This window comes from Manis pentadactyla, chromosome 2 (assembly GCF_030020395.1).
Source record: "Manis pentadactyla isolate mManPen7 chromosome 2, mManPen7.hap1, whole genome shotgun sequence".
Classification (NCBI taxonomy): domain Eukaryota; kingdom Metazoa; phylum Chordata; class Mammalia; order Pholidota; family Manidae; genus Manis; species Manis pentadactyla.
In genome coordinates, this window is record NC_080020.1 from 157,333,674 (window position 1) to 157,350,306 (window position 16,633).

Genomic DNA, 16,633 nt, shown 5'->3' on the forward strand with positions numbered 1-16,633 from the left:
TGGAAGACATTATGCTCAGTGAAATAAGCCAGGCGGAGAAAGACAAATGCCAAATGATTTCCCTCATTTGTGGAGTATGGCAATGAAGCAAAACTGAAGGAGGAAGGTAGCGGCAGGCTCAGAGACTCCAAGAATGAACTAGTGGTTACCAAAGGGGAGGGTTGTGGGAGGGCAGGTGGGGAGGGAGGAAGAAGGGGACTGAGGGGTATTATGTTTAGTACACATGCTGTGGGGGATCATGAGGAGAACGGTGTAGCACAGAGAAGGCACATAGTGGATCTGTGGCATCTTGCTGCACTGATGGACAGTGATTGCATTGGGGTATGGGTGGGGACTTGATAATATGGGTAAATGTAGTACCCACATTGTTTTTTCATGTGAAACCTTCATAAGAGTGTATATCAATCATACCTTAATAAAAAAATTTTTTAAAAAAAAGGAAATATGCCAGGCGGAAAAAGACAAGTATCAAATGATTTCACTCATCCGTGGAGTATAAGAACAAAGAAGGAAAACTGAAGGGAACAAAACAGCAGCAGACTCACAGAACCCAAGAATGGACTAACACTTACCCAAGGGAAAGGGACTGGGGAGGATGGGTGGGAAGGGAGGGATAAGGGGGAAAAAAGGGGCATTACAATTAGCAGACATAATGTCGGGGGGTGGGGGACACGAGGAGGGCTGTACAACACAGAAGAAGACAAGTAGTGATTCCATAGCATTTTACTATGCTGATGGACAGTGACTGTAATGGGGTATGTGGGGGGGAATTGATGATGGAGGGAGTCTAGTAAACATAATATTGCTCATGTAATTGTAGATTAATGATACCAAAATAAAAAAAATTAAAAATTAAAAAAAAAGGAAATAATTACCATAAATATCACGATAGTGGTTACCTCTGAGTGGAAAGGACAGGTTATAAGAACAAGGGAAGGGTTCTGGGATACTGGAAACATTCACTTTTCAGTGGTGGTTACATGCATGTGCACTTTGTGGTAAATCATTCAGCTGTATATTTATATTTTTGTATACTTTTCTGCAAATATGTTCTATTGCACAAATTAAAAAAAATTTTTTTAAGTCTAAGAACATAGGCTTTGGCAATATAGAACGGAGAACTCTTTTCTTCCTTTTCCCTCTTCCCAGCTGAACCTGCATTTTTGTGCCTAGAGTTCTCCATCCTGAGACCAGACCATAGGCACAGCCTTGACTGATCTAAAGTGAATGGCAAAGATTTCTTATCCGCCTAAGAGATAAAAAGCTGGTTGCCAGATATTACATGGGCATGGTGAGATTGTCAAGGAAAGGAAGTGTGGCCTGATGGGCCATAATCTCAATCCTGCAAGACCCATTCACGGAAAGCCCCCTGCTCCCCATGCCCCTCAGGTCTAGCTCACTTGAAAGAAGCAAGGCCTACTTAGGGAGGTATCCAGGGAAAGCAGGGGGGTTCTCACAAAGACACCTTACCTACGTTAGTCATCCAGACAACTAATCTTTCAGCTAGACTAGAAACTGATGTAGAATGCCTGAAACTGAATCTGTAAAAGAACAAAACACAAAGTTATTAAACCAAACAGTAAAACACAGTAGTATTTTATGTTTTTAATATAAAAGCACAATCTGAATAAGTCACCTGTTTTCCTCTTGTTCTGCTTGTGACTTCTGGGGGGCTAAAAGGCAATAAAATAAAGTTTTAATATGATAGTTAACCTGGTAAAGAAAATAGAACATGTAGAAGACAATTTGGAAATAAAAATTTATTAATAAAACAACCCCTAAAATGTAATAAAATAAGCAGCACTATGGCAGGCCGGAAAATATAACAATTTGGGGAATTTCCCTCCAGCTAAAAAACTGTCCATCTTAGGAATACTGAAAATATAAAGTTTTTTAGATTTTATGTAATCCTGGTCTCTGCTAATCAGCTGCAGACCATAGGCTAGAACAGTGTAAGACATACCTCTAAAATGAGGCAAGATGTGGCTTCTAAAGCAAACATTTAAAATGTTTTTTTAATTTCAATTCTAGTATTAACATTTATAAAAACTTGTTTTGGGAAGCCTAACATTATTACACTGACTTACCTATAGTTATTCTGGATAAATACCGTGAGGATTCATCAGAAACAGAGCTCTCGTTACCCAGTATGTAGAGTGCAATGCTCTGCGTAAGGAGAAAATCAACAGTATTATTTTTTAAACAACAGAGATATAATTGCACATAGGAAAATTCATCCATTTTGGGTGTACAGCTCTGAGTATTGACAAACATTACACAATGACTAACCACTACCACACTCATGATATAGAACACCTCCAACCTTATTACATGGACAATGTTGAGATTGTCAAGGAAAGGAAGTGTGGCCTGATGGGCCATAATGCACCCTCTGTAGTCAATCCACTCCTCCTACACTCAGCACCAGAAACAACTCATTGGTTTTCTTTCCCTATGGTTTTACCTATTCTACAATGTCATGTAAATGGAATCATAGAATATGTAGTTTTCTGTGTCCTCTGTCTGAGATTCATTCGCATTACTGCCTGTATCACTAGTTTCTTTTTACTGCTAAGCAGTATTCCATTACACAGATGTACCAAACTTGGTTTCTCTATTCAAACTGAGGGGTATCTGGGTTATGTTTGGTTAGGCAAGTCCTAGCCCTCTAACCCTGACCCTTCTCTACTTTGGCCTTCAAAGTTCTCATCTGAAGTTGCTAGGAATACCAAGATGTGCACCTGTGGTGGGTTCTTTTTTGGGGGGGAGGGGGGGACAGTAAGATGACTGCGTTGAAGTTTTAATACAAAGCTGGAGGATCTTAAAACCCTATATTTAAAACCAATATAAGCACTGCAATTGGTATGTTACTGAATCTAGTCGACATCATATCTAACAAAGGAAAGTTACAGGAGTATCTTAAGCTAACTGATACAATGTAAGTTGGAGGCTGAACAATGTTGATATATTCAAATCTTTTTGGCTCTTTTTTGTGTAGATATACACCAAGTGCACTTTCATTCAGCAGAATTGGACTGGACCAATACTCTTGGTTGGTTTCAGTTAGATGTTTCCACACAAGCAGCACAGAATGTGGAAGTTCAGGGATTAAGCTGCATTTAATAGACTGCAAATGTAATCCCACTGAACTGTACACATAAAAACAGTCAAAATAATAACTATGTATATTTTATCACCATTTTTTTCAAGTCACCATTCTACATGTTATTTCAGAGCAACAAGAGGCTTTTGAAGCCTTTCTCAACAGGAAGTAAAGTAGAATGTAAAAGAAAAGACTGGTGGGGTACAAGGCCATTTACCACCAACTTACACGTGCAAGGAGACAAATGAGTAAGGTTTCCCCATAAGCCTGGGAAGGCCCTAACTCTGGAAAGGTCCACAAATGACCAACAAGTAGGCTGTTCTAGGGACAGGAACATGAAGGAACTCACCTTTACAAGCATCCTTTGGTTATTTTTGAAAGTTTGACCTTGGACATGTAATAACTATTCAAAATGAACTAATTTTTTAAAATAAAGAAGGATGCATCTCTTTGGGAAAAACATTCAAGTAGGTTTTTTTTGTAGCCATAGACAAGCTGATGATAAAAATTTAAATGAAAAGGCAAGGAACTAAAATAGCTAAAACAGTTTCCCTTTGGTAAGGGAAGGAGGAGCCAATTTTAAAACTTACTACAAAGCTACAGTAATGAAGGAAGTGTGGGGAGCAACACAGATCAGTGGACCAGAACAGATTAAGTCCAGAAATAGACCCACAAGGATGTGATCAATTGATTTTTGATGAAACTGCAAAAGCAACAGAGAAAGGATAGCCTTTTCAACAATGGTGTTAAAAGAACTGGATACCCAAATGGAATAAAAGCTTTGACCTAAGCCTCAGAACTTACAAAAAATTCACAAAAAAAGCTTTGACCTAAGCCTCAGAACTTACAAAAATTCACAAAATAGATGCATGGATCATACATCTAAATGCAAAATGTGAAACTATAAAACATCTAAAAAGAAATAGAGGAGAAAATCTTTGTGACCTGAAATTAAACAATGAGTTCTTAAGACATGATACCAAAAGCATATCCATGAAAGAAAAACTGGATAAAATGGCTTCATCAAAATTAAACGTTTGCTCTGCAGAAGAAACATTAAGAAATGATGAGCCAAGACAAGCTACAAACCAGGAGAAAATATTTGCAATTCACGTATCTGTCAAAACCTCACATTCAGAACTCTCAACATCATCAGCTATTAAGAAAATTCTAATTATCACCACATAAGATATCACTACACATTTATCAAAATGGCAAGAATTAAAAATCATGACAATACCATAAAAAACACAGACAAGAATACAGAAAAACTGTAACTCTCACACACTGATGGTAAGAATGTAAAATGGTACAGCCACTCTGAAAAATAGTTGACAGTTTCTTAAAAAACTAAATATATACTTACTATATGACCATCAATTCCACCTCTGAGTATCTACCCTACAGAAATGAAAATTTTTATGTTCAAATAAAAACCTGGACATGGATGTTTACAACAGCTGTATTCATTATTCTAAAAACTGGAACCAACCCAAATATCTTTAGTGAGTAAACGGAACACCAATGTGATACATCCATATAACAGACTAGCACTCAAATGCAACAAACTGCTCCTACAGGCAACAACTTGGATGAGTCTCAAACCCCTGAGGGAATTTTTGAGCATTGACAAAACTGTCCTGTATCCTAATTATGGTAGTGATTACATGAATCGATACATTTGTTGAAATTCACAGACATGTACACAAAATGAAAAAAAGTTAATTTTTTGTATAATTTTTAAAATTTAATTTAAAAAGAAAAAAGTTAACAAGTTAGGAACACTTGGACTACATACCAAGACTATAAGTCTGCTTCTCTCACAGATTCCAGGCAGGTAAGGATAGGGCGGCATTCCTTCACCCTTCAGACAAGAACTCACCCACTGATAAATACTTGGTGGCTCAGGAGTAAAAAATGGTGGTTGATGCATAAATCCTGTTTGACCTTCAGAATTAGACAAATGTGTGTAAAGACAAAAGACTATATTAAGATAGTACCATTTTATTCTAAAGGAAAAATGATCAACAGTACCTGTCATTTGGAATGAATTAGAGTAACATTCTTTTATATTCTCCCAAACGCTTCATGTTTTCTGCCACAGTAAGTAACTGACTATATTATAATATGTAGAATTTAAATGACTATTATTTTATCCCATCCTGGATGGAAATTTAACAAAGTCTTATTTTCAAGGTATATAAACAACCTAAATCAAAATTTTTTGCCCTAACCCTAATGGTGGAAAAAACAGAAGAGACACCCAGAATTCTGCTCTAATTTGGGCCCCAACCTTGAGTCCCTTTCACACAAGGTCTAGGCAGTACAGTGATGATGGAAATGTTCTACATCTGCACTGCCCAATATGGCAACCACTAGCCCTATGGGAATACTGAGCACTTGAAATATGCTAGTGCAACTAAGGAGACGGAAGTTTCCATATTAGTTTAAATAAAACATGGCTGGTGACTACTAAGTGGACAGCACCGGACTAGGGCAAAGCATCCTTGGCACTCAGGGGTGGGCAAAATTTCTTCCCCACACTAAGATCTACAAGTAAGAGATCAAGCACTACAAACTAAAACCTGCCTGGCGCGAAGACCCTCCCTCTGACTTAGAGGCTAACAGTAAGAAATATGTCCTTTGCTATTTTCTGAGAAAGATACAAGCGAATGGCACTGCAATTCAGAAAATCTGTAATGGCACAAACACTTACCTTGATCAATGGTGCATACTTGTCCAGTAGTTCTGACAAGCGTTGGGTAATCTCTATAGTAGTGATCTACGTAAGGCTCCAACTTTAAATCTCTAAAACAATAAAAGCATATAAGAAAAAAATAACAAGAAAGGTAAAACAGCATTTTCCCTCCACAAAGTCCGAATTCACCAGCTGAACTTTTCAATGAAAAAAATTTCCTTATGAGAAAGAAGATAAATCTGAGTCTCTTTATTCTATTTCTGGACTTTTAAGGGCCTAATACGATAAATGCAACCAAACCCCTTTTGCTAGATAAATTTTATGTAGATAAAACTCAAGTAAAAACACTGTAATCTAGTTCCTCCTCTGTTATTTATTGGTGTGATCTTCAGCAAGTCTGTCTATGAACCTCAGCATTTCCTTCTCAGAAATGGGGAAACACCGGTTAACTCAGAAATTTTAAAGATTAAATAAAATATATGTGTGAAAAATACCATAATAAAATGAAAAACATTATATAGATGTTATTTACATATTTTAGAGAGCCATAATTAGGATTTGGAAATCATTTCATTACAAAAGACTTTTCATGATAGTAATGATTTGTCGTAAGACAAAATCAACCATCAATTAAAATGGCCAATTTAAAAGAGCATAGAAGTGAGAAAATGTGTTATAACCTTTACTCAGAGGTTGACATTTCGATTCAAATTCAGCTTTCTTCATCACCAAGGGTCACAAGGGCTTAAACACCAACTATGACCTTTAGAATTCAGCAACAAACATGAGGTTCTAGAAGGCTGTTAAAACAAGTTACTAGGATAATCTTATTGTGGATACAAGAGTCAAAAAGACAGGGATGACCACAGATTGCAACAAAAGCTCAGCAAAAAAAGCCCACAGCTAGCAAACATTCATGTTCTTAGAAATAACCTTGGGCAAGCATTGTCATCGCCAAAACAGGGGTCATAATACCTACTTTTCTGACAGTTTATACATGTCAACTACAAGTGCATTAACTGTGAGCACTATTTGAATGCAGGTATCTACATAACACCAGGTGTTGTTATAGAACTTCCACCATAGAGTAGCCAGTCTTCTTGCCAAAATGAGAAGTTGAGCAGGCCATCCGCACTGATAACACACTTCTGTGACCTCCCACTATTTTTAGGATAAAGAAGAAATTCCAGTATGGCCCACAAGGCCCTTACATAGCCAGTATCTTTAAACAATTCTGTGATTTACAGAAAATGCTTTGGACTTCTGAGAAGGTAAGTTTCAGAAATTTCTTTACAAGGTTTTTATTTGATATTCAGCGCTAAGATCAAGTCATCAAAGGACCTCTTGGCAATTTCTAATCTACAAACAATATTTACCTTGCCAATTGAACGAGAAGGTCAACAAGAGAGCGAATTCCTTCGCCCATTAGAGTATTCAACTTCAGCTCCTCATAGACAAGGTGAAGAACAAAAAAAATTGCAGGTATATGAGTAAAGAGAAGTGTGGAAGAATCCAAAGTGAGATTCTGTGAAACATCCTCATCCTTTATCTGTGAAACTTCCAAAGGACTCAAACATAAAGATCTATTCAAAAGATGAGACTCAACATTCTGGTGGTAGTCTGAATTTAGTAAATATTCCCAGTCCTGAGAAAAACAAAGAAGATATAATATTTTAAATACTGCCTCCTTGTAATGTCATCATTAAAAAAGAAAACCAAACTCACTTAAAACAGATCAAGTTCCATTTTCACATTACATTGACCTAAAAATATGAAAAAAATCACAGTGCTGAAAATTTAGGACCAGCATCAAAATAACTAAGAAATTTCCAGATGCCAGTGAAAAGCATTAAGATAAGCCACCTTTAAAACTCATTTGAAAAAACCATAAAGTTATGCCCTGTTAGGAAGAGGCTTTGAGAGAAGAAAACTACTCACTTAACAAAGAAATTGATGAAGCCAAAAATGAAGAATGAAAGGTGGGAAGTGTAAATAGACAGGTTTTATGAGCACTAAACTGATTTGTGTTTATTTATCTTTTCATGTTTTTAAGATACTGGGGCTGGTAATATAACCAAAAAAGCAACTGAGTTTTATATTCAGACTGTACTACATGTTACAAGTATTGAGTCTGTTTGGGTTTCTACTTGTGATTTACTTTATTGTGTTGAAAGAATGTGGTCTATGCTATTATAAGATCCCGGAATTTACAGGTGTTTTTGTGAGGTGTAATACAGAATGTTAGTCTAACTTAAAAACTGTTGGGCCAAAAACAGAAAGAACTAACCATAGAAGTAAAACAAGGGTAAACTGAACAAGTAAACTTTTTTTTTTTAATCTACCAATCAAAAGACACTACTATGCCAAATACCAGGAGAAAATATTCCCAAAATGTATACAACAAAGAACTTGTCCAGAATATATAAAGAACTTTTATAGCTCAGTAACTTTAAAAATCCAATTAAAGAATAGGGAACAGCCTTGAACAAAACTTCACAAAAAGATACGTAAGTAGCTAAGAAGCACATGAAAAAGTGCTTAACATCATTAGTAATAAGGGACAGGTAAATTAAAACCACTAAGAGAAACTACTTCACACACACTCAAATAGTTAAAATGAAAAGAACTCACAACAGCAAATGTTGCGCAAGATGAACAAGAGTGTAACATGGCACAAGCTGGGGAACCAGCAATGTGACAACAATTTCACTACTAGGTATTATCCAAGGGAAATGTAAATATATGTCCACAAAGACTAACTGAATGTTGGTGGCAGCATTTTTCATAATAGTCAAATGTGGGAAATAGCCTAGGTATCCATCTGCAGAATGGATAAACAAACTATGGTACATTCATCCTAACTTAGCAGTAGAAAGGCATAAACCACTGACATCTACAACAGGGATGAGTGTCAAAAACATTATGCTGAATAAAAGGAACTTTAGACCAAAGAACATATACTATATTACTTCATTTATATCAAGTTTTAGAAAGGCAAAACTAACATAGTGACAGAATTCAAGTCCATGGCTGCTTCAAGAAGAAAGGAAGGGAATGATTTAAAAAGGGCAGAAGGGAACTTAACAAATGATGAAAAATGTTTTGTGTTTTGAGAGGGGTGTGGGTACGTAAGTGTGCATTTGTTAAAAGTGATCAATCTGCAAATTTAAGATCTAACCACTTTACCTATGTAAATTATACCTCAATTTAAAAATATTATTTTGAACTACTTAAGAATATACCCATGAAACTAGATATGTTTGAGACTTAACTAGAAGATCTAGTTTGAGAATGCACTAGAAGACAGACAATAAAACATCTATAACCCAAACTTAAATCGTGCAACATTATGTATGCTTGGTAATTTTTAGATGATTAAAGACAAAAGTGAATATATAACCATAGGAAACAGATCCTATTATTGAAAATAACTGTTATTCAGTATTAAAATAAAAAAGCCAAAGGCGTAAGACATATACACAAAATCAACTTGGATATGACAGAAATGGGAGACTAGAACAACTACCCACAAATTAATTTCTATTAGCAAGAAATAATGCTTACATCATCAGATCCTGTCTCCGAAGGCCTTGCTTTTTTGGGTGCAATGACTGGGGAAAGTGATCCTTCAAAGTCAAACTGAAAGATAACCACAAAAGAGAAGACAAAAATCATATAAATTAATCACTGTCTCCTGATCAATCTAAAGAATTTAGAAATCAGTTCTACCAATTATGGAAACTCAGTAAAGTCATCAAAACTCATTTTTTTCATCTGGAAAAACATGGCATGAATACCTTTCCTCTAGGGTCATTGTGTAGGGGAAATGAAATCATGTATATAAAGCACAAGGTACAGTGTCTGGGCTCACAGGTACTTCAGTGTAAGTTCCTTTACTTTTGTGATGACCCAGATCACCACTCCTTTAGTAGAAGAAGACCTAGAGTCATATCCAAAACCTGACAAGTCTCAAAGAATCAACCCAACATTAGCCAAATATCACAACTAAGCAGACATTTATGTGGTCTGTCTACAGTGGACAATCTAACAATTCTAGGGTAGAAACAGGTAATTCTTCGATTTCCCCTTTCTCCTGAATCCACAGTGAGGATACGCAGCACTGCCCTCCTGAGAGTTAGGTGTGGCCCTGTGATAGTGTGACTGAATGCAAGTGCATGTCACCACTTCCAGGTCCAGTTCATGACAAGCTCCTATGTAAGCTCCTTCAAGCAATTTTCCTTGACACCTGAATAGAAGTAGCAAAGACAATCTCTGAAGCCTCATGTTGAAGACGACAGATGCTCCATATGCCTGGGTTTCTAATAACTGTGCAGCCTATTTAACTGCTAACTACTGTTATATGAGCAAGCCATGTAGTTTTACTGTATGTGAGCCATTATATGTTTTAAGGACTTTCTGTTATAAGGGTTAGCCTATCCTAACTAATACAGTTACAGAAAAGCAATACTGTACGTCAACTATACTTCAATTAACAAAAAAATTTTTCTGAAAGCTCTTTTTTATTCAATTGCCTCTGGCATAAAGTTTGCCACCCTTCTACTTCATGCAGGCACCAAACTACAACTAATCAATCTAAACTATATAAATGGCAATGGCGTGTTGGCAAAACTGGACAGCTACATGTAAGAGAATGAAACTGGCTCATTGTCTAAACCCATACACAAAAGTAAATTCAAAATGGATCAAAGAACTAAACCTAAGTCATAAAACCATAAAACTCTTAGAAAAAACATAAGCAAAAATCTCTTCGACATAAAAATGAGCAACTTCTTCATGAACATAGCTCCCCAGGTAAGGAAAACAAAAGAAAAAATGAACAAGTGGGGCTGAGGGAGCCAAGATGGTGGCATGAGTAGAGCAGCAGAAATCTCCTCCCAAAACCACATATATCTATGAAAATATAACAAAGACAACTCTTCCTAGGATAAAGACCAGAGGACACAGGACAACATCCAGATCACATCCACACCTGCGAGAACCCAGTGCCTCATAAAGGGGGTAAGATACAAGCCCCGGCCCCGCGGAACCCGAGCGTCCCTCCCCCCAGCTCCCGGCGGGAGAAGAGCAGGCAGAGCGGGAGGGAGACGGAGCCCAGGACTGCTGAACACCCAGCCCCAGCCATCCGGGCCAGAGCGCAGACACAGTGCGTGCGTGGGGGGCTCTGGATACTAGGGAAACAGGGCAGAAAGAACAGTGAGCGCGTACCGGAGGTCTGGCGCGGGAGGACATAAGAAAAGCGAGCACCATTTTTTTTTTTTTTTTTGCTATTTTGTCATGGCGAACGCTTTTTGGAAGTCTTACGGGATACGGACCCCAATACAAGGGAAACGGTGAGCAGACGCCTGAGGCTGGCGCCGGAGAATAAAGAAAAACAAGTGGCCATTTTTTATTTATTTATTTATTTATTTATTTTAATTTTTGAATTTTTAAATTTTTTTTTTCTTGGGGGGTGTTGTCGTTTTCTTTTGGCGGGTTCCTTTTGGAAGTCTTAAAGGGGCAGGGCAGGACACTTAATCTAGAGGTACAGAATCCGGGGATCTCTGGGCACCATAATCCCCTCGGCTGCAGGGAGCAGAGACGCCCCTTACAGAGATAAATAGCCTCCTAGCCGCTTCCCCTCCAACGCGACTCCACCACACCCACAGCAACAGCGGAGGTAAACTCCATAGCAGCCGGGCAGGAAGCAGAAACCCTGTCTGTGAGCAGCGGCCCAGCACAAGCCACTAGAGGTCGCTGTTCTCCCAGGAGAGGAGGGCCACAAACCAACAAGAAGGGAAGTACTTCCAGCCGTCACTCGTCCCAGCTCTGCAAACTATTCCTATCACCATGAAAAGGCAAAGCTACAGGCACACAAAGATCACAGAGACAACACCAGAGAAGGAGACAGACCTAACCAGTCTTCCTGAAAAAGAATTCAAAATAAGAATCATAAACATGCTGACAGAGATGCAGAGAAATACGCAAGAGAAATGGGATAAAGTCCGGAGGGAGATCACAGATGCCAGAAAGGAGATCGCAGAAATGAAACAAACTCTGGAAGGGTTTATAAGCAGAATGGATAGGATGCAAGAGGCCATTGATGGAATTGAAACCAGAGAACAGGAACGCATAGAAGCTGACACAGAGAGAGATAAAAGGATCTCCAGGAATGAAACAATATTAAGAGAACTGTGTGACCAATCCAAAAGGAACATACTCTGTATTATAGGGGTATCAGAAGAAGAAGAGAGAGGAAAAGGGATGGAAAGTATCTTGGAAGAAATAATTGCTGAAAACATCCCCAAACCGGGGGGAGGAAATAATCAAACAGACCACGGAAATACACAGAACCCCCAACAGAAAGGATCCAAGGAGGACAACAACAAGACACATAATAATTAAAATGACAAAGATCAAGGACAAGGAAAGAGTTTTAAAGGCAGCTGGACAGAAAAAGGTCACCTATAAAGGAAAACCCATCAGGCTAACATCAGACTTCTCGACAGAAACCCTACAGGCCAGGAGAGAATGGCATGATATATTTAATGCAATGAAACAGAAGGGCCGTGAACCAAGGATACTGTATACAGCACGACTGTCATTCAAATATGATGGTGGGATTAAACAATTCCCAGACAAACAAAAGCTGAGGGAATTTGCTTTCCACAAACCACCTCTACAGGACATCTTACAGGGACTGCTCTAGATGGGAGCACTCCTAGAAAGAGCACAGCACAAAACACCCAACATATGAAGAATCGAGGAGGAGGAACAAGAAGGGAGAGAAGAAAAGAATCTCCAGACAGTGTATATAACAGCTCAATAAGCGAGCTAAGTTAGGCAGTAAGATACTAAAGAGGCTAACCTTGAACCTTTGGTAACCACGAATTTAAAGCCTGCAATGGCAATAAGTACATATCTTTCAATAGTCACCCTAAATGTTAATGGGTTGAATGCACCAATCAAAAGACACAGAGTAACAGAATGGATAAAAAAGCAAGACCCATCTATATGCTGCTTACAAGAAACTCACCTCAAACCCAAAGACATGTACAGACTAAAAGTCAAGGGATGGAAAAACATATTTCAGGCAAACAACAGCAAGAAGAAAGCAGGGGTTGCAGTACTAATATCAGACAAAATAGACTTCAAAACAAAGAAAGTAACAAGAGATAAGGAAGGACACTATATAATGATAAGGGGCTCAGTCCAACAAGAGGATATAACCATTCTAAATATATTTGCAACCAACACAGGAGCACCAGCATATGTGAAACAAATACAAACAGAACTAAAGTAAGGACACGGAAGCAATGAACAACACAGTAGAGCAGATGGACCTAATAGACATCTACAGAACTCTACATCCAAAAGCAACAGTATACACATTCTTCTCAAGTGCACATGGAACATTCTCCAGAATAGACCACACACTAGGCCACAAAAAGAGCCTCAGTAACTTCCAAAAGACTGAAATCCTACAAACCAACTTTTTAGACCACAAAGGCATAAAACTAGAAATAAACTGTACAAAGAAAGCAAAAAGGCTCACAAACACATGGAGGCTTAACAACACGCTCCTAAATAATCAATGGATCAATGACCAAATCAAAATGGAGATCCAGCAATATATGGAAACAAACGAGAACAACACCATAAAGCCTCAACTTCTGTGGGACACAGCAAAAGCAGTCTTAAGAGGAAAATATATAGCAATCCAAGCATATTTTTAAAAGGGAGAACAATCCCAAATGAATGGTCTAATGTCACAATTATTGAAATTGGAAAAAGAAGAACAAATGAGGCCTAAGGTCAGCAGAAGGAGGGACATAATAAAGATAAGAGAAGAAATAAATAAAATTGAGAAGAACAAAACAATAGCAAAAATCAATGAAACCAAGAGCTGGTTCTTCAAGAAAATAAACAAAATATATAAGCCTCTAGTCAGATTTATTAACAGGAAAAGAGAGTCAATACAAATCAACAGTATCAGAAACGAGACACGAAAAATCACGATGGACCACACAGAAATACAAAGAATTATTAGAGAATACTATGAAAACCTATATGCTAACAAGCTGGGAAACAGGAGAAATGGACAACTTCCTAGAAAAATACAACCTTCTAAGACTGACCCAGAAAGAAACAGAAAATCTAAACAGTCCAATTACCAGCAACGAAATTGAAGCAGTAATCAAAAAACTACCCAAGAAAAAAACACCCAGGCCAGATGGATTTACCTCGGAATTTTATCAGACATACAGAGAAGATATAATACCCATATTCCTTAAACTTTTCCAAAAAATAGAAGTGGAGAGAATACTTCCAAACTCATTCTATGAATCCAACATCACCCTAATACCAAAACCAGACAAAGACCGCACCAAAAAAGAAAATTACAGACCAATATCCCTGATGAACGTAGATGCAAAAAAACTCAATAAATATTAGGAAACCGAATTCAAAAACATATCAAAAGGATCATACACCATGACCAAGTGGGATTCATCCCAGGGATGCAAGGATGGTACAACATTCGAAAATCCATCAACATCATCCACAACATCAACAAAAAGAAAGACAAAAACCACATGATCATCTCCATAGATGCTGAAAAAGCATTTCACAAAATTCAACATCCATTCATGATAAAAACTCTCAGAAAAATGGGTATAGAGGGCAAGTACCTCAACATAACAAAGGCCATATATGATAAACCCACAGCCAACATTATACCGAACAGCAAGAAGCTGAAAGCTTTTCCTCTGAGATCGGGAACTACACAGGGATGCCCACTCTCTCCACTGTTACTTAACATAGTACTGGAGGTCCTGGCCACAGTAATCAGACAAAACAAAGAAATACAAGGAATCCAGATTGGTAAAGAAGTTAAACTGTCACTATTTGCAGATGACATGATATTGTACATAAAAAACCCTAAAGACTCCACTCCAAAACTACTAGAACTGATATCAGAATACAGCAAAGTTGCAGGATACAAAATTAACACACAGAAATCTGTGGCTTTCCTGTATACTAACAATGAACCAACAGAAAGAGAAATCAGGAAAACAACTCCATTCACAATTGCATCAAAAAGAATAAAATACCTAGGAATAAACCTAACCAAAGAAGTGAAAGACCTATACCCTGAAAACTACAAGTCACTCTTAAGAGAAATGAAAGGGGACACTAACAAATGGAGACTCATCCCAAGCTCGTGGCTAGGAAGAATTAATATCGTCAAAATGGCCATCCTGCCCAAAGCAATATACAGATTTGATGCAATCCCTATCAAATTACCAGCAACATTCTTCAACGAACTGGAACAAATAGTTCAAAAATTCATATGGAAACTCCAAAGACCCCGAATAGCCAAAGCAATCCTGAGAAAGAAGAATAAAGTAGGGGGGATCTCACTCCCCAACCTCAAGCTCTACTACAAAGCCATAGTAATCAAGACAATTTGGTACTGGCACAAGAACAGAGCCACAGACCAGTGGAACAGAGTAGAGACTCCAGACATTAACCCAGACATATATGGTCAACTAATATTTGATAAAGGAGCCATGGACATACAATGGCAAAATGATAGTCTCTTCAACAGATGGTGCTGGCAAAACTGGACAGCTACATGTAGGAGAATGAAACTGGATCATTGTCCAACCCCATACACAAAAGTAAATTCAAAATGGATCAAAGACCTGAATGTAAGTCATGAAACGATAAAACTCTTAGAAAAAAACATAGGCAAAAACCTCTTAGACATAAACATGAGTGACCTCTTCTTGAACATATCTCCCCGGGCAAGGAAAACAACAGCAAAAATGAACAAGTGGGACTATATTAAGCTGAAAAGCTTCTGTACAGCAAAAGACACCATCAATAGAACAAAAAGTTACCCTACAGTATGGGAGAATATATTTGTAAATGACAGATCCGATAAAGGCTTGACGTCCAGAATATAAGAAGAGCTCACACACCTCAACAAACAGAAAACAAATAATCCAATTAAAAAATGGGCAGAGGAACTGAACAGACAATTCTCCAAAAAAGAAATACAGATGCCAACAGACTCATGAAAAGATGCTCCACATCGCTAATTATCAGAGAAATGCAAATTAAAACCACAATGAGGTATCATCTCACACCAGTAAGGGTGGCTACCATCCAAAAGTCAAACAACAACAAATGTTGGCGAGGCTGTGGAGAAAGGGGAACCCTCCTACACTGCTGGTGGGAATGTAAATTAGTTCAACCATTGTGGAAAGCAGTATGGAGGTTCCTCAAAATGCTCAAAATAGACTTACCATTTGACCCAGGAATTCCACTCCTAGGAATTTACCCTAAGAACGCAGCACTCAAGTTTGAAAAAGACAGATGCACCCCTATGTTTATCGCAGCACTATTTACAATAGCCAAGAACGGGAAGCAACCTAAGTGTCCATCAGTAGATGAATGGATAAAGAAGATGTGGTACATATTCACAATGGAATATTACTCAGCCATAAGAAGAAGAGAAATCCTACCATTTGCAACAACATGGATGGAGCTAGAGGGTATTATGCTCAGTGAAATAAGCCAAGCGGAGAAAGAGAACTACCAAATGATTTCACTCATCTGTGGAATCTAAGAACAAAGGAAAAACTTAAGGAACAAAACAGCAGCAGAATCACAGAACCGAACAATGGACTAACAGGTACCAAAGGGAAAGGGACTGGGGAGGATGGGTGGATAGGGAGTGATAAGGTGGGGGAAGAAGAAAGGGGGTGTTATGATTAGCATGCATAACGGGGGGGTGGGAGAAAGGGGAGGGCTGTACAACACAGAGA

General features: G+C 38.0%; 1 protein-coding gene across 7 annotated transcripts in view; it reads right to left on the reverse strand.

Annotated features, from left to right (window-relative positions):
* Positions 1-16,633, reverse strand: part of ANAPC1 (anaphase promoting complex subunit 1) — a 119,161-nt gene that overhangs the window by 69,714 nt on the left and 32,814 nt on the right. For 5 of the 7 annotated variants that reach the window (XM_057496997.1, XM_057496995.1, XM_057496996.1 and 2 more), the window contains 7 exons: positions 9,366-9,440; positions 7,178-7,446; positions 5,820-5,911; positions 4,902-5,050; positions 2,088-2,166; positions 1,637-1,673; positions 1,471-1,541 (listed from right to left, as the gene is read on the reverse strand). In XM_057496997.1, the coding sequence (XP_057352980.1) occupies positions 1,471-1,541; positions 1,637-1,673; positions 2,088-2,166; positions 4,902-5,050; positions 5,820-5,911; positions 7,178-7,446; positions 9,366-9,440 (772 nt within the window). The remainder of the gene's footprint in view (positions 1-1,470; positions 1,542-1,636; positions 1,674-2,087; positions 2,167-4,901; positions 5,051-5,819; positions 5,912-7,177; positions 7,447-9,365; positions 9,441-16,633) is intronic. The other 2 variants (XM_057496998.1, XM_057496999.1) reach the window with 2 other exon arrangements.